Source organism: Callorhinus ursinus, unplaced genomic scaffold, assembly GCF_003265705.2.
Source record: "Callorhinus ursinus isolate GAN/ISIS: 27379988/994484 unplaced genomic scaffold, GSC_fseal_2.0 scaffold7, whole genome shotgun sequence".
NCBI lineage: Eukaryota > Metazoa > Chordata > Mammalia > Carnivora > Otariidae > Callorhinus > Callorhinus ursinus.
Genome location: NW_027397069.1, coordinates 29202160 through 29228380, shown reverse-complemented (window position 1 = coordinate 29228380; position 26221 = coordinate 29202160). Strand labels below are relative to the sequence as shown.

General features: G+C 34.8%; 1 protein-coding gene across 8 annotated transcripts in view; it reads left to right on the top strand.

Moving 5' to 3' along the window:
* PIBF1 (progesterone immunomodulatory binding factor 1) overlaps nt 1-26221 on the top strand; it is a 243466-nt gene that overhangs the window by 97094 nt on the left and 120151 nt on the right. For all 8 annotated transcript variants that reach the window (XR_012378762.1, XR_012378761.1, XR_012378764.1 and 5 more), the window contains exon 11: nt 24700-24865. Coding sequence is in view for 3 of the 8 variants with exons in the window: in XM_073894444.1 (XP_073750545.1) it covers nt 24700-24865 (166 nt within the window). In the remaining 5 variants the exon portion in view is untranslated. The remainder of the gene's footprint in view (nt 1-24699; nt 24866-26221) is intronic.

Sequence of the window (26221 nt, the reverse complement as noted above, 5' to 3'; positions counted from 1 at the left end):
CTTCTCAAATAAATAAAATCTTTAAAAAAATGAATAAAAAGAAAAAGGAAAAATAACCCAGAATCTAAAACTATTCTACAATAAATTTATTAAAAATTGTTTTAAATGTTTTAAAGAATTCAGCATCTTGAGAATAAATCTGTAATGACAGTGTGTACACAATGAAGATAGCTCAAGAGCCTTTATGTATCGAATTTCCCAAAGGGAAAGTGCTGTTTCCCGATTTGGGTTACGTGTTCATGCCCAGACTGCTCTATTGTTGCCAGAGGTGATGGTCACATTTTAAAACCGTAGTGTGTAAGGGTAGTTTCTAGATAAAATTCCTAGATAAAAGGGTGCTGAACAGATACTACAATGAATTATTTTCTATAGTAATCAATGAATAATTGATAAAATAAGGAAACAAAGCTCAGAAAATTTAAACAAACTGCTATTCATAAGCACTTTTTCATTGAATTCATCTTAAGGGCGCATTTCATTTCATTGAATTCATCTTAAGGGCACATTAAAGTTAATGATCAAAGATATATTTAAGTGTGTGTCTCATTAACTAGCTTAAAGAGAATGTTTGTAGTAAGCCCAAGATTTCAGATTCATTCATCTTATAGACCTTTGGTACAGTGGCAGGGGTGGAAGGACGGGTGAGTTCCATGGCCTTTTTTAAGTCTAGCCAGCTGCCTCTGATATATGTAAAAAGTGGAGAGGGTAGATAGAATCAGTACAAATATGTAAGTACTACAAAAAAACTCAAGTACATGCCCTCCTGGTGACTTATCAATAACATCATGTTTGTAAGTGAAGAAAAGCACACTATTATTATATGTTTACACAATTTTTAGGATGCTTTCTTAGAAGTCTAGAGTCATAGTTGGTCATTATGCATGTGAACTGAACCAGAGAGAGAGAGAGAGAGAGAGTGTGTGTGTGTGTGTGTGTGTGTGTGTGTGTGTGTTTATGTAGACTTTTTTTTTTTTAATAGGCTGCTGCTCTGTGTTGCTTTGGGGGAAATTTTCATAGATTTACATTTGGTAAATATACCCATGTCCAAAAAAAGATATGTATAAAAATTGGAATGCTAGCTAACTAACTCAACTCATAAAAACTTCAGTTAAAAGTAAGATATTTTCCACGATTATTTTAAAATATGATGTTTACTGGAAGGAAAGTCCAGAGAATTACCACAGATGAAGTGTGAGTGTATTTCTCCCACTTGTAAATGAGCTCTTATTTCCTACAGTGTATATTCTGGTCCACAATGAGTCATTTTCAACATGTTTCAATTTAACTCCTAATACATTTTTAAACTTGGCAGGCATATTTAGATGAACATTACTTCCAGTTTTAGAGACTGCTTCTAAATTATACTTCAGTGTTGCAGTCATCATAAAAAGTTCTTTCAGTGAAAAGGAAACAGGATTGATTGGAAGTGTGTGTTTTAGAGGAGCAAAAAAATGGTTAGCACTGAATAAAAGTCAGATAGTTAAGCTTTTAAAAACTTCATTACTATATAAACTCTTTTAACATTACCTGTAGTTATGAGATCATTTTTATGGATAGAAGATACTTAAAGGAAGAAAAGATAACATTTATCCCAGACAGTAAAGCTAATATTTATTGATCTTTTACTATGCCTAGCACTATTTAAGTGTTTTTTATGTATTAACTTTTTTAATGCCCACATAATGAGTATTGTTTATGTTCTATAAATCATTCAGGTTTTGTTTCTATTATGATACATGGAGCATGGCACATTTCTGGACATACAACTAGAGCTGTATGACCATATCTAAAAGCTAATGACTTTATGGAGAATTTTACATATTGCCAACTCTTCAAGTATTTAATAATTACCATTTATAAATTTGTGCAACCCTATGAATCTTCTGACAGATTTCAGTTAACGAACCTGTCCATCGTTACTATTTTAATATTCTTTATTTCTGTTATGATTTTTATACTGTGCCTTACTACTTTTAACACTTTGAAAGTTCCAAAAAGTTTAGAGTTGGGAAAACCTTTGAGATCATTGAAAACATTCAACTCATTTTGCAAATGAGTTAACAAATCCAAAGAGGTTATATAACATCCTCAGGTAGGTATCTGCAAGGCCATACACCCTCCAGAAACTCTAGGAGCGATCTGTTCCTTACTTCTTCCGTCTTCTGGGGGCTCCAGGAGTTCCTTGGCTTCATTGGATTCCTTGGCTTGTGGCCACACCACACCGTCTCTGCCTCTGTCTTTACATTACCTTCTCCTCTGTAGGTCTCATATGCATGCACATGATTGCATTTAGGGTCCATCCAGATAATCCAGGGTCTTCCTCTCAAGGTGCTTAACTTAATCAAATCTGCAAGGCTCCTTTTTCCAAATAACATAATATTCACAGGTTCTAGAGACTACTACATGGACACGTATCTTGGGGAGGGGCTACCATTCAACCCACTACATTAAAAAAAAAAAAATTTGCCTTTAAGTCACCTGAGTTAGTATTTATTCAGGTTCTTCAATATGAGTAACATTTTATTTTTACATTTTCCAACCAGAATTTTATAAGGTGTCAGCTAATTTTAGAAGTTGTTAAAATTCTATAAAGTTAGGTTACTATTTTAACTTTCTTACGTGACATTAAGCAAATTACCAGCTCTTCAACAAATAGCGCCTTAGAGATTCTAGACTCTGTACCATATGATATATGACATATATTATGAATAAAAAGTCATCTGACATGATTTTTAGTAAGATTTTTTTAAGAACATCATGGCAGTGACATTAAGGGTTAAAGAAACAGAATTGGACATTTTTAAGACACAGTATAAGAATATAGCTCTAAGGTAAGCTATATTAACTTCAGTTATACTATTTAATTGCTTTTTTATATAGCAATTAAATTTTGCTTTACTATATTTGAGATTCATTAAATAATACCTCGAATGCTTCAATAATGACTATTTCAGATTTTATCTTTGTTCTACTTACTTTTTTCATCAAACTTTTAGCCCTTTCTAGTTTTAATAAATGTTTATGTATAACCTGTGTATTTCTATGGTATGTGCCAGATATGTGATCATTTAGTTTCTTCTGTAGAAGTCATTATTACTAGATGGGAAGATGTTCTCAATTCCTTTTAGCCATCAAAGTGTTTACTGTAAAAGAAAGAAACATAACCAATATATTATATAATTCCTTGCTAGTATTAAATGAAATTCCATATACAATTTTAAGTTTTCAATAAATATTAACTATTATTTATTATCATCATCCAGTTAGTTGATTTTTAAAGTAAGATATGCCTATGTTCTCTTTTAGCATCATAAAGATAAACGGTTAGGAGCAGGCTCTGACCAGACTTGGTAAAACTATTTCATGCAAATGGATAACCTTCACTGTTACAAAGCTCTCTAAAGAAGGAGGGCCCTTTCTTCATCTTATTATTTATTTTAATTATTAGTAATTTATACTATTGAAATTTTCTTTGCATTTTTTGTAAGTTTAAAAAATATATATCCATGTATTTTAAATGGATGTGTTTTTTTAACTTAAATGTTTTTTGCCTTTTTTAAAAATTTATTTATTTGAGAGAAAGAGAGAGAGAGAGCATACTCCATGCTAGCGCAAGGGGATGGGCAAGGGGGAGAAAGAGGGAAAGAATTTCAGCAGACTCCGTGCTGAGCAGGAGCCTGAGCCCCAGGGCTCAGTCGCACCACCCTGAGATCGTGACCATAGCGGAAACCAAGGGTGAGATGCTTAACTGACTGAGCCACCTGTGCACCCCTGTTTTTCCCTTTTTAAATGAGAAGTCTATATATTTGTAAAAAAGTAAGGAATGAATTAATGCATCTTTAAACCACAAAACTTAAGTGACATCCACATATCTATTATTAGAACTCACATGTTTTCTTTTAACTCACTGGGACCCCAAATGTGAGTTTCTATGGCTAGATTATGCATAGGTACTCCAAATGTAATGATGCCTATCATTTTTAAAATTGTTTTTGTCCAGTGATGGAAAATGACCAAAAGAATACATCTCCCTACCTCCAGGCAAGAGTGCACCCAGATCATTCTAGTCAGATAGGCTGTTCATATGTAAACCTGTAAAAGAACTCATGTACCTGTAAATGACAATGAAATGTTAGCTTTGAAACAATTGTTTAAAGTACTTTACAGGAAAATCAAGGTATGGTTTATGAGAATGGAATGTTCTGTATGCTTGTGCCACAAACATGTCTATTCTTATTCATTTGTCATCTTTTGCCATTGGTTAAACTGTGCATTTGATCCAGAAATAAGTCAACAGATGTTTAAATGAGAAATATGTGTTGTGAAATTCAATCATTCATATATAGTAAACACAGATTTTGTTAGTCCAAAGTTAAAGCATTTGCAAAGTAAATTAGTTTCTTTAACTAAAGCACGGATGTCTAATTTTTGAAAATGAAAAAATATTAACTGAGTGCTTCTAAAGAAAAATAATGTGTTAGCCAGTTTTCCATATCTCTGGCAGCTGTATTCTTCCACTTGGTATTCAGTATAGCCAATAATGCCTCTCTTCATTATAGAAACATCCCCTTCCCATCACTGTCAGTAGACTCCCTAAGCATTCCACTTATAAGAAATTTGTAAGCTCTGCTTTTCTGCAGGCTTATGTATTTATCCTACAAATTTTAAGACAGTATTACATTTACAAATTATAATTTATACCAAGGTAAAGCTAAAGTTTATGGCTTCTTAAGCCATACATATTTCTTTAATGATGGCACTAGAGCAGTGTTTTAAATGGCTCAAACTTTTCATGAACTTTCAATAAAAAGAATAGCAATAGTACTTCTTGGGGTTCATTTGGTAGGACTATGAAAAATATACCTAACTTTTTTCTTTTTATGAATTTTATTTTTTGAAGATTTTATTTTTAAGTAATCTTTACACCCAATATGGGGCTCAGACTCACAACCCCAAGATCAAGGGTCACATGCTCCACCAACTGAGCCAGCCAGGCACCCCTCTGAATTTTATTTTTTTAATTATGATTTAATTTTATAAACACGAATTTTTGACTATAGATACGATCTGAATATAGATTTGTACCTACATAATTGTACATAAAGTAAAATTCCATATAGATAAGCTGATTTTCCTTTATCATTTTATAGCTGAACCTAATGGAAATCAATTACCATGACTGACTTCCCTGTCAGAATTGACTCTATAGCTCAGTTCTATGAACCGTTCCCTGCTTTCCTTAATTCATTAATGGGTGGGTGGATGAACCTAAGGTTTCCTTCCTATGAATTCCAAATGTTTAACATTAGTTGCCTAATTTCCTTTTATTATAAATGAGAGCCAACATTATGAACTCTGCACTTTATGAACTACATCAAAAGGCAACAAGGAAACCTAGCTCTCCCCATAGTTTCAGAGATTATAGAGAAAAATATGTATTGTGTTCAGATTTCTCCTTGATGGAGGGTGGACTATGATAAGAGTAACAGGAACTAAAATATCTCTCTAAATTTTCCCAATCATGAGCTAGAAGTTATTCAACTCAAAATTCATTGAACCTTTGTTCATGATACTATAGAAGAATAAAAAAAATTTGTCCAAAGAGCTGAAAGAATAAACATGTATACGTATTTGTATTTTAAAGCAAAATGTTATTATGTCTTGCAGTGTCCATACTGATCTATGAATGTCTCTATCTATGTTAAGGGAGTATCAGGAATGACCTTTTAGAGCAGGTGGTATATGATATAAGCATTTGAGGTATGAATTTTAATATTTTTTAAGTTGAAGTTTAATTAACAATACATGTTATATTTCAGGTGTACAACAGAATGATTCAACAATTCTATATATTACTCAGTGCTCATCACGATAAGTGTACTCTTTAATTCCCTTTGTCTGTTTCAACCATCTGATACACAGATCTGAGAGAAGAGCATTCCAAAAACTTCATAAACCTAAATATAGGAGGCAAAAAATTAAAGGATTGTCAGGAAGCAGCAGATAATTCAGTCAGCTGATTTGGAGTGTACAAGTAGGGGGAGGTGTGGTTTCATATTTTGATAGGCCTGGAATGTCAGGAAAAAAGAACTGATATTTATTCCAGTGAGAAATAAGAGGTGACATGATAAAAATCATGTCAAAGATCCCAGAGAGTTAACTTGGTAGTAATATATGATATAGATTCAGAGTAATATAAGATACTCTGAATAGGAGTTCCTAATGTCTAGATGAGAGGTAAGTAACAGTGGCCTCAATTGGTATGATGGCATAGGGAATAGATGGGAGATTTGGTTTTAGAAATACAACTATGGGATGATGAATGATGGATCTTTGCTGCCCCCTCTGTACTCACCCACCCCTCTCATAGAAAAAAAAAAAAAAATGGTATGTTTGGGCCATATTCCAAGACGTAGTTTGGGCCAAGTTTCTAGTTGGGTAGTCTCTAACTGAAAAGTCACAATCATGAGTACACCTTGTTGTGACTGGAACAAAACAGAAGGTTGAAGCTCACTTGTACCTCTTTTCAGTCTTCTGCAACATGTATACTCTAATGTAGTCTCCAGGAGCCAACCGGTGTTAAGATGGGATTGGGGCTTAACAGGCTCTCTTAAACCTATCACATCCTCTATCCCTGTCTACCAGAGACCTCTGAATTGGGGTTTTCACTATAAGCCCAGCTATTAACATAATCATATTTCCCATTTGCTACTGACCCCTTTCTACCTGTCTTTTCAGGAACATCTTGGTGTGAGGGATGCTTATTTTAATGAAGCATTATACATTTTGAGGATTTCCCTAAATACCACGTAATAGCACTCAATCCCACTAATCATCACAAACAAGGGGAATCTACAGTCTGCATGCATTAGAGGCAATATAGTTTAAGATTACTTTTCCTGGGGGCACCTGGGTGGCTCAGCTGGTTGAGCTTCTGCTTTCAGCTCAGGTCATGATCCCAGAGTCCTGAGATTGAGCCCCACATCGGGCTCCTTGCTCTGCGGGGAGTCTGCTTCTCCCTCTCCCTCTGCCTGCCACTCCCCCCTGCTTATGCTCCCTCCTTCTCTCCCTCTCCATCAAATAAATAAAATCTTTAAAAAAAAAATTACTTTTCCTGGAAGTAGATTGCCTAGATTATGATACTGGCTCTTTTGTTACCAGGTGATTGACTTTAGGAAAGTTTTTTAGCCTCTATGTGCCTCAATTTCCTCATGTGTAAAATAAAGATAATAATAGTAACTAATATAATTGTTGTGAGGACAAAATGGGTGTTTGATATAGTGTTTGTTACATAAGCATTAAATATTAGCTATTGTGGTTATTAAAAGATTTGATAACTGACTAGATTTGAGTGTGTTTTTGGAGAGTTATTAGTGATTCCTACAGAATTTACTGAATAGTTGAGATGACAACTCAAAGAAGAATCATTTCTCCAGAAAGCAGAAGTGATTCATGGGTGAATGAAGGTTATGATTTTGATTTAGGACTTGAATTTTAAAGCACCATTCACATATAAAAATATAGTTGATAAATGCAAATAAGAACCTCAAGCCTGGTTTGAAGATCAGGCCTAGGAGATAAAGATTTGGTATATGTTCACATTGATTAAACTTATAGTAAGAACTCTGAGATTTGGGAAGAAATAGTAAGTACTGAATATTTGCTGTGGGTCAGATACTATGCTAAGTATTTTGAGGGTTTTATTTTCCTTCTTTGAGTAATTTTATTCTATTCTCAATTTTATTTTTCACAGATGCTATTTTTTTAATGAGGAAATTAAGGCTGAAGGGGGTTGTTTTCTTAAAATGTCTTAGCTGGAGTCTACAAGCATACTACTAAAACTGATAAGTGACTTCAGCAAGATTGCAGGATATAGGGTCATTATAAAAGAAGCCAATTGTATTTCTGCATACTAGCAATAAGCAGTTGAAAATTGTAAAGTGAAAGTTCTTAAAAATATCATTTGTAGTAGTATCAAAAATATTAACTACTTAAAGACAATATTAACAGATAAAAAGCAAGCGCAAGTTATTATACACTGAAAAGTCATAAATATTGCTGAGAAAAGGTAAGGCCAACCTAAATTAGAGAAATCATGTTTATAGATTGGAACACTCAGTATTGGTAAAGTATCAGTTGTGCCCAAACTGATTAACAGAGTCAGTGCAATCCTGATGAAAAACTCCGCAAGTTTTTTTGTTTGTTTTGTTGTGTTGTGAGTTTTTTTGTTGTTGTTGAATTGACAAACTAACGTAAAATATGCATGGAAATTCACAGGACGCAGAATATCCAAAACAGTTTTTAAGAATGAAAGTGCCAGGATAATTCAACAAGGAATTGTTGAATCCAACATGCTGGAACATTTTTATATCCATATGCAAGAAATTGAACCTCAACCCTTACCTCACACAAAATACAAAAACTAATTTGTAATCATTTATAGATCTAAATATAAGATGTAACACTAGAAAATTAGAAAAGGCATAAGAGAAAATCTTAGTAACCTTTGGTTGATCAAAGATTATATAAATAGGACACAAAGAGCATGAACCATAAAGAAAAAACTTGTTACATTGGACTTCATCGAAATAAGAAAATGTTCTTCTGATAAGAAAGGAAAAGACAAGCCACAGACTTGAAAATATCTGCCAAATACAGATAATAAATATCCAGAACTCTTACAACATAAGACAAACTGCCCGCTTTAAAAAAAATTCTTAATGGCCAAGGGTTTGAATAGATACTTTATAAAAGAAAAAATGCCCAACATCATTATTAAGGAAAGTGAAACTAAAATCACAATTAGATACTACTACAACCCCATAATGACTAGCTTTTAAAAGACTGATATTACCAGATGTTGTCAAGATTTTGGGTCAGCTGGACCATCCATTGCTGATATAAATGCATAATTTATACAGTCACTTTGGAAAGCAGTTTGGTAGTTTCTCATAAATAGTGTTACACTTACTGTATGATCCAGCAATTCTTCTTCAAGTTACTTACCCAAGAGAAAAACATGTCCACACAGGAATTGTATAAAACTGCTTTAGCAGCTTTATTCATAATGGCTCAAAACTGTGAAAACAACCCAATGTACATCCCGCTAGTGAATGAACGAACAAATTTTGGCACCTACATATCACTGTGGATTACTACTCAGCAGTAAAGAACGAAGTACTATGTGCAACAACATGGTTAATCTTTTAAAAAGTACTTTGTTAAATGAATGAAGGAAGCTACAAAAGACTACATACTGTTTGATTCCATTTATGTGACATTCTAGAAAAGGTAAAACTAATGACAAAGCATATCAGAGGTTGCCAGGAACCGGAGGTAGGTTGACAGAATTGAGTTCAAAGCAGCACAGAAAATTTGGGATGATGGAAATGCTGTGCATCATGATGGTGGTTATGGTTACATGACTGTAGACATTTGTCAAAATTCATAGATCTGCACATGTAAAAGTGTGAATTTTACATGTGTACCTCATATCCCAATAAAGCTTTTAAGTGGGGAAAAAAGGAATAGCAGTGGATGGTTGTGCCAATAATCAAATCTCTTTCTCTACTTCTATGGCAGCGGTGGTAGGGCCAGACCAAACAGTCATTGAAAATTTAAGATTTCTATTTTTGGATGACATTTGGAAGTGGAAACTAGCTTCTAAGAGGTTAAGTTGTGAAGATACAGAAGCAGCAACTGTAAACAAATGGGAGAGGGGGAGGAATCATTAGCTTAAGGGGATGACAGAGTTAGGTGAAAGTTGAGCTTTTTTCCCTTCTTTTGGACTCGGGAGCCCTAAGCGTGTTTGTGAGCAGAAGAGAGGCACTTTGAAAAGGAAACACTTGAAAATGTAATCAGAAAGTGATCACTGAGGAAGTTAGAGTATTTTAGTATTAGAAGGTTAAATGGAGAACTGTGATCTTGAACCAGAGAAGGAACGTTATCAGATAGGAGTGTTGGAAAAGAAAGAAAATTAGGGTAAAATGAACTTTTGAGGTAGAGACGAGGGAACCAGAAAAAGCCTTTGCTGGATAGATACCGATCTTAGTAAAGACAAAAGTCATCAAATGCGAATGATTGGGCTCTGAATGATCTGAGAGCCTTAAGACAAGACGACTTTTGGAACAATCACTACAGAGAATATAATGGTCTAATAGATTTGAACAAGTTTATTCTAAGCAGCAGTAAGAGCCAGGTCATGGTCTTGGTCAGCATGCTGTCACTAATGTTCTACAGCTTCTCTTAACTCAAATCATAAGTTGACAATTAAAACCAGAGGCAGACCAAATCCAGCCTGCCATCTGTTTTTCTGCAACCTGCAAGCTAAGAATGGTTTTTATATTTTTTAATTATTAGAAAAAAATCAAAAGAATAATATGTTACAGCACATGAAAATTATATTAAATCCAAATGTTAGTGTCCATGAATAAAGTTTTATTGGAACAGAACTACACCCTTTGGTTAAATATTATACATGCCTGCTTTTGTGCTAACAATTGCTCAGGTAGATTGTTGCAACAGAGACCATATGGCCTGCAAAGCCTAAAATTTTTACTCTCTGACCCTTTACGGAAAAAGTTTGCTGACCCATTTATCTAAAGCATTTATGCCAGCTTTTCAACAGCTTAAATTAAGTAGCAGTGGTCACTAAGCAGTTATCAATCTCTTTCTCTACAGCCGTTCACAAACCTGAGTAGATAGGTCACCATTTATAGATTCCTTCCTGGATATCAGCAGTGATTTTCTCATTTATCTCTTTGGCTGAGTAAATGGGAAGTTATCTGACTTTGAAGACTTAGTTCTATTTCTCTGTAAGGTTAAGTTGTTAACATTCCACTGACTGGAAGAAAAACAAAACTCTGTGCTTCCAAAATGTCCATATTTTAAACAATTAGAACACGCCACTGTTCATAGGAAAACATATGAAACATGATGAGACTTCTTGGCCAGACTGAAAAATGGAACTGCTTGGCCAGGAGAGCATGTAAGGTCACCTATCATTTTTCCCACAACAGGCTTTTTTTTTTTTTTTTTTTAAGGATTTGTCAATCTCGAATATTTAATTTTATTCAGCAGCCACTAACATAGTACTATTTACTGTACCAGCAGTTTTAAGCATTTTACTAATATTCATTTAATCTTCATATGATGAGATTGTTATTATTCACATGGTATAGATAGGGAAACTGAGACAGACAGGTAGTAAGGGGCAGGTGTAGAATTTGAACCCACACATCTGGCTTCAGAATCCTTGTTTAATATAGTTATATATAAACATCTAAAATTATATTATGTAAACAAATACTCTTCAGTCTCATCACATGAACCTTCACGATCAGCGGAGGCACTTTCTGAATTATCCTACATACACAGTTTTCAAAAATACATCACCTTTACTGCTTTTTGAATTTTTTCACTGTTTGAATCCCTTGATAATACTGTCACTGGATTTTTATCTTTAGGCACAAGTATCCATTCAGATAATAGGGGGAAAATTTTTTTTTCTCTTTCTTCTTTTGGCATGTTTGCGATCTTCAAAATGTGACTGATTTAGATATATTTTTTAAAATAATCTCTAAACCTGTTTTCAGTGTAGTTGTGAAGCTGCATCCTAGAAATATTTGTTAAATCTGTGTTAAATGTCTTTGTTTTCATGTTCATAGATTCCTTCAAATGAACAATATCAGCATTCAAAATTTGCACTGATTATGGTTTTGGCAAGCCAATTTGTCTTCCCTAAATAGTATTTTATATTTCGAGATAAAGTAGTTGAGAGAATACTCAGTGAGAGAGATTTTATAAGAACTCAAAAAAGTGACACCTTTTTTGTCTTAAGGATAATTTTGAAGGAAAAGCCTTATCTTCTGTTCACACCCAACTCTTTAAGTATCAGTAAGACATGGAGCCAAAGCAAAGGGAAATAACATCTCTCGATTTCCTTTTGTGACAACCTTAACACCCTTAATGACCTTCAACCTCCTTAAACCTCTGACCTAAAACAAAGCTTTTCCTCTGCCCATGTAGAGCCTTTGTGTGTTTTATTCTTTTTGTGGAGAGCCTGGACTGGTTTTCCTCTTCTTTGTTCACCTTTCAGTCATGTTGTCTCTAGTCTGTTTCTCCTTTAAATTGTCTCTGCCAGTGGTGTGTCACTGAACATTGTGTGTGTGTTTTTGGCACATGCTTTATTTTAACTTTTTAAAAATGTTTTTTTCTCTCTTGGATACATATATGTTGAAGGGTAAGAGCCCAGAAATTTGAGGCAGTCTTGGATGCAGATTCCAGCACTGCTACTTACTTGGGCACATCATTAACTTTTCTGAGTCTCAATTTATCTCTAAAAAAAGCATAATACTAAATTCAGTGTTAGAGTTTTGAAGATGGTTAATTGAAAAAATAAATATACATGGAAAGCAAATATAAACCGAAGACACCAAAATGTTAGGCTCTTTTCCTTTGTGTTGGTCTCCTCACATGCTGACAAGTCATGCCAATTCACGTTTCTCTTCGTAAATGCCTCTAGGGTTCATCTCTGACGTTTGATCACAAGCCTCTCACAGCCACTTCTTTGGGTCTTGGTTACAAAAGCAAGTGAGAGAAAAGGAAGAGGAGGCAGGGCAATAATAAAAGCACCCAACTTTCTACCAGCCTGGAGAAGAGGAGCAACGCTTTCTGGGATGTGGAAGCATAGGGAAAGTATAGGGAGAAGAGTGAGGGCTAAGAAAATATTTAAGAAAAGGCATTTCTTCAAAATAATAGTTGGAGGTTCTTAAAATGTTTGTTTTTTTATTCAATTAATATTTATTGAGTTTCTTTTATTATATATATTGTTTCATTTTTATTCTGAATAAAATTTATAGCCATAAACATTGTTAAATAAATACCTAGAGATATAGACATTTTCTGGAATTTTATAAGCTTTCTCATTTGATAAATAGCTGTAGAAAATAAAAATTGATTATAACATGATGTGTTAACTGTAAACTGGCATAATATTACATTTTATATCTGCTTGTTTGAAAACCTCAAATAGTGGTTTACAGAAAAACTAGTAAGTAGTTATTTAGTTGTTTAAAGATAGGGAAGTATACCTAACAAAGTGATTTAGTTCTTCTCATTATTGTCTTATGTTTTTCTTCTTCATTTCTGTTTTATTTATATGCCCTCATGATAGACTTCATTACATTCTTGTGGGTAGGCTAGTGAATTGCACTTACATTCCTAAAATTGTGTGTACATTTTGCAACTACTCTAACTCATTACAGAGCTTAGGTATTTCACACCGTCATATCATACTAACTTGGCTTCCTCTTTTGCACTTCTGTATTTAAAATGTTTTTAAGATGTTGTCATTTCTCCTTCTACACCTTAGTCATTAACCAAACTGTACATTTTTAGAAACTTTAACCTTTTTTGTAGCTCAGCCATACCTATCCTGTAATCATTTTGGTTTCTTTTTTCTTCACTCCCTATAATTTGTTCTCCTCTTACGCTGACACCTAATCCTGGAAGTAATCATGTTAATTCACTGGTTTTGTCATACTTCAGAAAAGATTGCCCTTCATCAAATTAATTTATGATACTTTAGTGTTTTTTACCCAGGCTTGAACCTATTTAGTAATTTAAATTGTGTAACATCTAAAAATGGTTAATAGGACTGCATTCTTTAGTTCAGTAAATATTCATTAAAAGCTTATGATATACCAGGTGATAGATAAATCCTAAGAATCCAAAGATGCATTAAACAACATTCTAGCACTCAGGTAACTTCTGTTTTTTTAATGGTACAAGGCACTGTGTGAGCGTTTTACTTATATTAGCCCATCTAATCACTCAGAACTCAACATCCCCAAGTCTGTCCTCAGGAATTTTGATTCAGTAGGTCTAAAGTGGAGCCATGGCATCTAGAGTTCTTAGAAGCTCCACAAGGGATTGGGCTAGATAAAGTTAAGCTTAGGGGTCATCCTCACCCTTAGAAAAGAAAAAATTATTGCTGATGATCCAGCTCTATTACCAGACATCTGGGTTTGAAGACCTAGGACTGTGGTTTCTAGATCCCTGTTCAGGAGTTTCCTAGAGTCCTCGTGGAATTCTGTAGCCCATTCTCAGAACAGTTCTGTGTTAAGATTTATAGCATTTGCCTGCTAATAGGAAGTTGGTCTAAATAAGTATCTTTTACATCCCTTTTTGTCTTGTTCAGTACTTTGTGTGTTAACTGTAGTAAATTGATTTCCTTTCTTTGAGCTATATATTATGGAAAAATAAGACAAAACTATGATTAGCCTCCATCCCACTACTGTTCATACTTGACATTACTCCATAAAAATATCCTCTAAAAGTGCTTTTTCTTGTGACTTTTTTTTTTCTAAGAGCAGTTTTTAGGTTCACAGCAAAATCAAGAGGAAAATACAGAGCTCTTATGACTATTTTGGATTGTTTTCTATATTTTGATTTCTTTTAGATGCATCCCAGCACTCTGCAGTATATATTAAAGGCAGCAGGAAATAGTTTGAGTGCTGTAAAGCACTGGTATAATAAATACTCTTGGTTCAGAGGATGATTCAAGCTGAATTTTAAGTGTTGTCACGTTGCCACATAAGGGAAAACAGCTATCCATTCAAACACTATTATAAAATATTTCACTCTAATTTTATCTCATGCATGCTTTGATTTATTTTAAGGCAACATTCTTCTCATTTATTTCACTTAAGTACTTTTATCCTCACATACCTGCAGCCTTTATAAGATGGCCAAATATTACTACATATTATTTATTAATGACATTACATATTTTATTTGATCATGATATGATAGATGCATTGAATTACTCTAAACGGATGCTTGAAATTCTTATAAATCCATGGTGCAGTTGTTAAACATACCCAGCGTTTTTAACCCAGCAAAATAAGATTTCTCACATTCATTTAAGAATTAGTCTGTAAGCCAGAAATGACAGATGTAGTCTTACAGCTGAGAAGTGAACTTGTTGAAGAAATTGAAATGGCAGAAACATTTGGAGAAATACCCCAGTACCTTTTAAATTCCTGTCCTTTGTCCTGTAGTAACCACTGTTGCAACATTGATGGTTGTTTTTATAACTCTTCTCTATCTGGTTTCTCTTCAATTTAGAAAATTTCACAACTGAAAGGAGAAGATCAGAACTCTGATTCTCTGTAATTTTATTATTCATATTTTTGAACTTAAGTGCTCTCCTAATTTTCATTAAAAATAGTTTTCATTCAATATCAATGTATATATTTTAAAATATGATAATATCAAGATGATAAAAACTGAGAAAACATTTGACAAAACAGGTAATAATGCAAAAAAATAAAATGTCAAAAATAACATTTTCTATTTTAATATCAGTGAAAAGAAAACAATTTCAGATATATACTCTAATATACATTGTTCTGAGGTTTTTTTGTTTGGGTTTTTTTTTTTGGTCTGCTTCAGGGGCTTGGGGGGGAGTTGATTTTTTTTGCTTTTGTTTTGTTTTTGTTTTGTGAAGTACCGATTAGAAATTGTAGACTGGGTATGGTAGAACACCAGTGCCTATTCTTAGAATCAGAGATCTTTCAAACATTTTCAGGATATTAAAAAACCAGCTAAGACTTACTCTACTGGACATTGATGATATGTACTTCATCCCTTATTTGGCTAATAACACTTTATTGTGAGAAGTAAAATATATTTGAGCCAGAATTATTTATATCGAAAGTAATGTTTCATTTTTTAATTTGCCTATTTCAAAGACTTTGAGGTGTCTTTAGGAAAATACTTTTAAGTGAAATCATGTAACACAAACAACTTTTTTCTCCAGCTTCCCTTTTCCCAGATATCTTTACCTATAGTAATAACATTTTTTTAGAATTTACACTTTTTCTTTTCTTTTTGTGTTAATGTAAATATCCTTACGTGATATTAGATATATCCATAACACATGTCTAGATATATACGTAAGTAATGAGTCAAGTTTATATTTTTTAAAGAAACAGATCAGAATACATGGATCCAAACGAAAATGTCCTCCACTAAAGCAGGCACATTTGGGGCTCATACACTTCTCCCTACCGTCTTGGCAGTGCTCAGTAGGGTTGCTTCATAGCAGTCCTTGGAGCAGCCCTCAATTGTAAAGGCCTTATTCCTTCGAAGACATATTTTGGTTCGAAAATTCAGACTTTATTCAGAGTAAAACCCATTGCATTGTGTGGGTGAATAAACTGGGTGCTACTATTTGGTGTGAAAAATGCGGTTAAGAAATTGGGGAGAGGCTAAATGTCTAACAATAGAGAAATACTTAATGGAAAATTCAGGGCCAATAATAATACTTACGAAAGGGGTGTAATAGTATAAAAGCTTTTTAAGTTATATCCGCAAAAACAAGGATAGCAAATTCTGTATGAAGGTATGATTTACATATATAATGTGCATAGTAAACATTTTATATATAATATCAAAGATTGGTGAGGATGTAGAGAAACCATATTTCATATACTTCTGGTAATATTTTAAATTTATATTGCTATTTGGGAGGAAAGTTGGGCAGAATCTACTAAAATTTAAAATCTTTTGACTCAGCAATTCCATTTCATGGTATCTCAGAGAAACATTCACTTGTGCATGGGAGGCATTATTTGGGATGGTCTTGGAAGCACTGTATGTAATAAAAAATTGGAAATAATCTGAATATTCATCAGCTAGAATTAAATAAATGGATTGAAATCAATTAAATAATTCTGTTTGCATAGTGATCTCCTGTGCAGCAAATGAAAGGAACGAGGTACAGACAGGGAAAGATCCCAAAACATATTCGTAAGTGAAAAAAAGAATTTACAGAGTATTTGTGACATGATGCCATTTTTTTAAAAAAAGAAAAAAGAGACCAGTATATCCATCTGTGTATAATACGTGCACATTGTTTAAAAAAAATCTAGAAATATACAGAAAATTGATAACAGTGTTTATCTTTAAAAGGAGAAATGAAGTTGAGAGTAGTGATGAAGAGACCTTTAATCTTTATTTGTAATATTTGAAATTTTTACCCTTACAGAATTGAAAATAAATTTGAAAATGTTTACTTGTGCAGAGAAAACAAGAAGGAAATATATAAAGATATAAACAGCAGTTATTATGAGCTTATGAATGATAGTTTTCTTCTATTATATAATCAGTACAAACATTAAAAAGACTTTTTTTTAAAAAAGACACATTGTAAATGGTGAAAAATTCTTATGTGGCTTATAATTACCTCAGCATAAAAATGAATCAAAATTGTTTATTTTAAAAGATTTATGTATGTATTTGAGAGCGAGAGAGTGCACGAGTGGGAGGAGGAGCACAGGGAGAGAATCTTAAGGCAGACTCCCCACTGAGCACAGAGTCTGACATGTCACAAGGATCGAGCTCAGGACCCATGAGATTATGACCTGAGGCCAAAACCAGGAGCCAGACACTTAACCCACTGAGCCATCCAGGTGCCCCTCAAAATTATTTTTTAAATAACAGAATTATTTGTTCAAATAAGTATCTGTTTCCCAGTCCTGTAAAATAGTTGCACTCGTCCTGATACCACCGGTGCATTCGTTAAAAATTCAGTCCTCTTTCTTTTTAGTTGCAGTTCATGTAATTCATGTAGATTAGAGTCTAGTAAATCCATTAGTATAGTTTTGGCACATAATTTTAACTACTGGTTTAAGGAACCAAGTTTCAAATAAGTGTGAAGGACTTTTGCCTTCCTATATTTGATATTGTATCTCTTTAAACAGAAAGTGTCTGGGGGTGCCTGGGTCGCTCAGTCCTTAAGCATCTGCCTTCGGCTGAGGTCATGACCCTCTCTCTGTGTCTCTAAATAAATAAATAAAATCTGTCAAATAAATAAAATAAATAAAATCTTAAAGTGTCTATATTATATAAATCTTAAATATGATACATGGCCCACAGGTGTTTTCTTACCAATCAATTAGTTAAGTTCTAAAATACAAGTTTTAGTAAACGCTCATATACTTGTCTTTACTGAAATATCACCTTAACAGAAATGCCTTCCCTGCCCAAGGTCTTTTTTTTTTTTAAGATTTTATTTACTTATTTGTCAGAAAAAGAGAGAGCACAAGCCAGGGGAGCGGCAGGCAGAGGGAGAAGCAGGCTCCCTTCTGAGCAGGGACCCGATGTGGGACTCAATCTCAGGACCCTGGGATCATGACCTGAGCCAAAGGCAGACGCTTAACTGACTGCTGCCCAGCGTCTTTAAAATAGCACCACGACTATTTCTATCATTCTCTGTTCCCGTACTCTGCGCATTTTTATTAGAATTTATTAGCATTATCACCTTACATTTGTTTATCTCCCACCATTATAATGTGAGTTCCTTGGAGAGTAGTGATGCAGTTTGTGTTTCACTGGTATCTAATAAGTAATACCTAACACAGGTGTCCAATAAGTATTTTTAAATGAATTAGATGTTGATGAATGAAATATTTTGGTTAATGGAAAGTTAGCCCTATAGAAAATAGCAATTTTAAAAGAAGAAATTAAAAATATACTTTTGTAAAAAGTATTGTGTCTTCTTGTGCCTCACTCTGAGTATGCTTTAAATATGTAGTTGGTAGAATACTAGTTAATGTACTATTAGATATAGATCTATAGCTATAAATATACAGATAAATATATACTGTTGAGAACCAGAAAAAAAAAAGCTTTAGACATAATTAAAAACTCAGTGGTTTTGTTTCTTTAACCCGCGACAATTAGGTTTTTCTCAGCCACAGAAGCAGAAAATCCAAATGAACAGGAGATTTTTTTCTCAATTCTTAGTTGGAGTAAGTGAATCTTAGGGTTTGGTTAATTATTCAGTAATTTATCCAGAGACATTTTGAACATGTGATACAAGTTTAGAAATACAGGGTGCCTGGGTAGCTCAGATGGTTAAGCATCTGCCTTCGGCTCAGGTCATGATCCCAGGGTCCTGGGATCGAGTCCCGCATCGGGCTCCCTGCTCCTTGGGAGCCTGCTTCTCCCTCTGCTTCTCTCTCTCTCTCTCCCTCTGTCTCTCATGAATAAATAAATAAAATCCTTAAAAAAAAAAGTTTAGAAATGCATGTGGTATAAGTCTAGAAACACAATCAAAATTCTCTGTAAAAAGAATGAAAAATGAGCCTTATCCCATAGGAATTAGAAATAGCAGGCGCACAGATTAGTTGAGGTGTGGATTAGTTATTAGTTTAACCAAAATGAATAATTTGAAAAGGAACATCAACTCAGTGAGGCCTTATTAAAAGAATAAGGGGGGCACCTGGGTGGCTCAGTCGTTGGGCGTCTCCCTTCGGCTCAGGTCGTGATCCCAGGATCCTGGGATCGAGCCCCGTATCGTGCTCCCTGCTCAGCGGGAAGCCTGCTTCTCCCTCTCCCACTCCCCCCCTACTTGTGTTCCCTCTCGCACTGCCTCTCTCTCTGTCAAATAAGTAAATAAAATCTTTAAAAAGAATAAGGAAGAAGGAGCCCCTGGGCAGCGCAGTCGGTTGAGGAACCAACTCTTGGTTTCAGCTCAGGTGGTGATCTCGGGGTCATGGGATTGGCGGCACCTCCCCCCACCAGCATTGGGTTCCAAGCTCATTGAGGAGTCTGCTGGGGTCTCTCTCTCTCATGAGTAGATAAAATCTTTCAAAAAAAAAAGAATAAGGAGGAAGAGGAGTTGCAGACAGCAAAGTAAAATGAGATTGGTAGCCCACCTAGGTAAGACTGATTCTCAGTTGATTAGAGATGTCAGCCCTCGTCAACTCCAATTTCCCACAGCAAAATCCACCAAAGGCTTCCTATCTGGAGACTCAGGTGCATCTGTGTTTCAAAGCACTCCTTTTACATGTGGCAAGTTTATCAGCAGCCTCTGCCCCATTGATTTTGAAATTTAGAATTAGATAATCCTCCTCACACAAAGGATGTAGTGGTCCAACTGTGACTGTTTTGTATTTTTCTGAGTCCCACAGTGTTTTCGCTGTATTGACCCAGAATACCTTTCAATCCTTTCTCTCAGTTAATCTACCTAATGCCTGACTACTAAAGATCCCCTGAACCTTTGCCGGTCACTGGAAATCCTGTACTCTGCTTAGCTTCTCTGCCCTTGTTCTTGTGCAGGTTTTGCTTCCTATACTCTGTCCACATGGGGCTGTCCTCTGGCACCCAGACAAATGCCTTGGCTCCACTGCTGTGCTTCCTTCCTTCCAGATTGGACCAGCTCTTACAGTTTCTTAACGGAAGGACCACTTCCTGGTCCTGGTGATTACAGAAACGTCACTCCTGAATATAATCTGCTTGGGTATCTAAATATCCAGTTTTAATATTGGGATAGCCATGAACATTTTGTGGACAAAATTCAAAGATTAGTTGCTGTTACTTGTTGGAATAAAAAAAAAAACCTGAGATTAAATAAACGGTTAATAATTATATAGGTCCTTCACCTTTTTACCCAATGATAACCTTGTTGATAGAGTTGGAAATAAACCATATACATTTCTTGGCTTAATAATCAGAGTGTAATGAGCAAGACTTTCACCATAGTGTATATATAAAGACTGCTCATATAAATATTGTTATAAAAACCTGTTGTTATTGAGGCGCAGTCAGTTAAGCATCCGACTCTTGGTTTCCGTTCAGGTTGTGATTCCAGGGTCATGAGATCAAGCCCGGCTTCCAGTTCCATGCTCACTCAGCACAGAGTCTGTTTGAGATTCTCTCTCCCTCTCCCTCTGCCCCTCCACTCATGCTCTGTCTCTGACTCTCTAAAATAAATAAATAAACCTTATTTATAAAAAAACCAAAAACCTGTTGTTATTTAATATTTTATGCAGTGCTTTTGTTCCAGTGAGTTCTACCATTTCTGAGAATTGCATGCCATGTTGATCTTTCTCCTTCAGTTATTTCTTAGCATTGCAGAACATACTGTGCTACTTGGAGTTACTTCGCCATAGCCTGAGAGCGTTTCTTATGGTCAGCATGTCTGTAGCTCTCTGTTTAATAGGTGGTTTTTACCTTTTAACCTGTCTCCTTATATCTCCAGCTTAAAAATCTGTTGTAGTGTATTCCTTAAGAGCAAACAATTAATTCTAGAATTTTATATTACTATTTTTAAAGCACTATGTGATATATGGGTGAGTCTTACAAAAACTAAAAACCCAGTTACAGATGTAGCATAATCTAACTAAATTGGGGCCTGGGATGAGATCATTGTGAGGATAGTTGGAGATTCTGATTATACTTTTAACTTTATAGGAAATTTGACCTCTTAGGGTTACTACCCTATTGGAATGTGAAACATACAGTTGTTAACATGTGAATAATAATGACTTCGTTCAAATAAGATATTTACATTATGAGAATAAGATGAGAAGTCAGAATCAACAAAGTAAAATGTGACAGGTTAGATTAGCAAAGCAAGCAAGCGGGAATTTCCTGGGATGGTGGTGCTTGCTCTTATTGTCCAGTCCTCATGCTGGAACTGCTTTTGCCGCTCTAATGTTTCTTCAGCATCATCACAGCTCACTTGAACAAATTCAGAATTTTTACACAGGCATCATGACTGGAGACAGAGTCTTTCATTGGATAAACAATGCAGGAATAGAGTCGTCCTTTAGAATTATCACTTGACTTTTCTAGAAGTGTCAATTTAGTAAACCTAGTGTTCTCAAATTTCTAGGAGATAACTATCGTTATTTAACTTTTCAATATAGGGAAGAGTAATAGTGCTAAAAGTAACTTTCAAGTGCTGTGTAATGAATAAGAACAAATGGAGCTAAAAGCTGAGCCTGTAATTCCCTATTTGGAGTTGGCATTGATTACCCAACAATGTCTTGAATCCATAAGAAGGCAAACTTCGCAGTTTAATCTTTTCAAAGCAATTTTAAAGATCAATATCACCTTCTAAATGACTTATTTAGAATTTATTTTGCTAATGCAGTCTAGTGTGTTCCCTAGTGTAGCACACAAAATAGATATTGTTTTCACACATGTTTTATACATTTATATTTATAAAACAACCTACCCCAGAGACACTTTCATGTCAGTAAAATGTTGAATTAATAAATGTTTGAGTAAGAATTTTTTTTTTTGCCACTTCACACCCACGAGAATGGCTATAATAAAAGAAAAACAGACGATAGCAAGTGTTGATAAGGATGTGGAGAAATCAGCACCCTCATAACTGCTGGTGGGAATGTAAAATAGTCCAGCCACATTGGAAAGCAGTTTGGTGGTTCCTCAGAAGTTAAAAAATAGAATGACCAGGGCGCCTGAGTGGCTCAGTTGGTTAAGCGACTGCCTTTGGCTCAGGTCATGATCCGGGAGTCCTGGGATCGAGTCCCGCATCGGGCTCCCTGCTCAGCAGGGAGTCTGCTTCTCCCTCTGACCCTCTCCCTTCTCATGCTCTCTCTCTATCTCACTCTCTCTCTCAAATAAATAAAATCTTAAAAAAATTTTTTTTAAATAAAGAGGTTGAAGTTTAAAAAAAAAAATAGAATGACCATTTGACCTAGCAATTCTTTTCCTAGGTATATAACTAAAAGAAACAAAAACATGTTTACACAAAAACTTCTACACAAATGTTCATGGTAACATTATTCGTGATAGCCAAAAAGGTAGAAACGACCCATATGTCCAAGAGCTGATGAATGGATAAGCAAATGATGGTATATCCATGCAGTGGAATATTATTCAGCCATAAAAAGGAATGGAGTACTAATTCATGGTACAACATGGATGAACCTTGAAAACATCAAAAAGCCACATATTATATGATTCCATTTATATGCGTTGTCCAGAGTAAGCAAATCCATACAGTAAGAAAGTAGAGTAGTGGTTGCCAGGGCCTGGGGGGAGAGGGGGATGGAGAGGGATTGATTGCTAAATGAACACGAGTTTCTTATTTGGGGTGATAGAAACAGTTTGTAATTAGATAATGGTGATGCACAACTTTGTGAATATACCAAAAACTATAAAAAGTGAATTATATACTTTTAAGGGTTAATTTTACAGTGTATATATTATGTCTCAATAAAAAATTATTGTCATTGTTTGCTTATCTGTATAAAAAGATATTTTTAAAATAAAATTGTGGAAAGTTTTATATATATATGTATCACACATATATGTGATACATATATATAATTACTGGCAGGACTTTCCAAAAAGTTAAACACACAAGCTGGCATTTATTTAAAAGCCTTGCTATATCTTAAATCATGTGTACCAATATACATTGAACTTCCACCAATCTGAATGTGAAATGTTTTTATCAAAGACAAAAAAGTATCAAGAGTGAAGTAGCCAAGAGCAAATACCTAATCCATATCTTCTCTGACTGTACTTTGAATGTTTTTGTTATTGTCACATAGCGAAATGACCTTTAAAAAGCTTATCTGACCTCAGAAATCTCAGTTAAGAATATCACATAGTCATGGAAAGATCATTGCTGTAGAGTCTAAATAGAGCTGGATTTGAGACCCAACCTGAAATTTACTAGCAGCTTCTTCCTGTTAAGGAAATTCTCTGACATCACCTGAGCCTTTGGTTCTTCATCTGAAAAATCCCTAATAGAGTTGTGATAAGGATTACATGAGATACCCTGAATAAAATACACTGTGCTGCTTCCCTGCTGTACACATACTCTTGTTTCTTCTCTCTACAGCACTTCCCACCCCAAACCTCCTCATACACTCCCCACCACACACGTACATCCATACAAACCAAATTATGTCTCTCCTTCCTCTATGTTCCCATTGAACCTAGGGACTACCCTATTGAAGCACTTGCCATACTCTATTGAATTTTCATGTTTATTTGCCTATCTTCCCCAGAAAACTAACTTGTTTAAGAGGAGGGAAACCATCTTGTCTACCATTATATATACATTTACCTAGCATAGTGACTAGCTGAATAAATATTTGAATAAATGAATTTTAATAACATAATCTAGCATTCTATTGGGTTCATAATAGGCTCCTAAAACAGTATAATGTTTCTGTGTTTTCCTCTCTAGAACATAATCATCCTGAAAAATTTTCAAATTTATAATAGGTGGTAATTTATATATGGAAAGGGTTTTATTACTAGTTAGACCCATGGAATGAAGAAAACGTTCCTTATCTGTGTTGTAATATTACTACTTGTTATATATTTATCTCGGTAATCTGTGCATTATGTTTTCTTGTAATATCCAAATATATATATTTACTAACTTAAAAATTTATTTTACAAAAGTCCTAAGAATTTGCAGTCCAATGTGCATATTTCCTGCCATCCTCCATCTGGCATTACTTAGAAACAGCAAGCTTGGAATCAGTTTTGCTATAGATTTAAGAAGGCCTTTGAAATGTATAGAAATTAAATCATTTTAAGCAATATAACTGAAACTTGCTCTTACTATTTTTTATTTTAAATGTCTTACAAAATAATAGGCAATAATTATTTGGGGATGGAAGGAATAAAAATAAGGGAGCAATAGAAGTAGTTTAGTTAGTATGTTTTCTTCTCCAGACTTAGCATATTTCCATACATATGCCCTTCTAAATTATTTACAAAAGCTTTGCTGTATAAATATAAGTTATTAACTACATAATAATATGGGGGTGTAGAAAAAGTAGAAGTAATGTTTATGTTTATATAAATCATTGAGATTTCTGTAGAGTCTCATAATCATTCTGCTTCTTTCAGGTACAGAGAGCTGCAACTTAGTACAGAAAGCAAAGTAACAGAATATCTCCATCAAAGTAAATTAAAATCTTTTGAAAGTGAGCGTGTTCAACTTATCCAAGAGGAAACTGCAAGAAATCTCACACAGTGTCAATTGGAATGTGAAAAATATCAGAAAAAATTAGAGGTACATATATAGACTTTTCTTTTAAAATTAGCAGAACAGGGGCGCCTGGGTGTCTCCATAGGCTAAGCGTCCAACTCTTGGTTTCAGCCCAGGTCCTGATCTCAGGTTGGTGAGGTTGAGCTCCATGTTGGACTCCATACTCCGCATGTAGTCTGCTTGAGATTCTTTTCCCCACCCTCTCCATCTCCCCTTTGTTCCCCACCCCTGCTCACACACTCACCCCCTCCTCCCTTTCTCTCTCTCTCATAAAAAAATAAAATCTTAAGAAAAAAAAAAAAGTAGCATAACATGGGGCTCCTGGCTGGCTCAGTTAGTAGAACATGCATCTCTTGATCTCGGGGTCAGGAGTTAGAGCCTCACTTTGGGCATAGAGTTTAATTTTAAAAAATAATTTAAAAATTAATAAAATTAGCTTAACATGTAAGCTTAATAAGTACAAGGTCAAGATCATATTGAGTTTTATTTTACCTGTAAGACCTAGCACTGCCCTGCATGTGTACATGTGCACACACACACACAAAATATGTATATTTCAGAAAGACGTGTAACAAAAAGGACTAGAATTGCTAGGAAAAAGAAAGAAAGAAAAAGATCATTCACAATAGCAACTAAAAATATATAATTACTTGGAATAGTGCAGAGCCTATATCAAGAAAAGCATACAACTTCACTAATATATAAGAAATACTATCTGAAAGGTAATATGCAATATTACATATTTTTCTATTTTTATCAAGTGATATATTTTTTTTAAAGATTTATTTATTTATTTGAGAGAGAGAGAGCACATGAGAGGGGGGAGGGTCAGAGGGAGAAGCAGACTCCCTGCCCAGCAGGGAGCCTGATGCGGGACTCGATCCCAGGACTCCAGGATCATGACCTGAGCCGAAGGCAGTCGCTTAACCAACTGAGCCACCCAGGCGCCCTCAAGTGATATATTTTTAATCAAATGCTAGCATGCTCTTTTTTAACTGAACAAAGTAATTTGTAGTATAAGTAGAAGAAAAAACAAATAATCAATTTTTCAGGTTTACTTATTCATTAGAAAGAGCATGTGTGCATATGGTGGGAGGGGCAAAAGGGGAGAATCTTCAAGCAGACTCCCCACTGAAAGTGGGGCTCAGTCTTTCAACACTGAGTTGATGACCTGAGCCAAAACCAAGAGTTGGATGCTCAACCGACTGAGCCACCCAGGTGCCCCAAGAATAATCAGTTTTTGAAGAAGATTGTTAAAAAGAAATAAGAAATATGTATCACATTTTAAAATTCATTCTGAGGGCACCTGGGTGGCTCAGTTGGTTCAGCGACTGCCTTCGGCTCAGGTCATGATCCTGGAGTCCCGGGATCGAGTCCCGC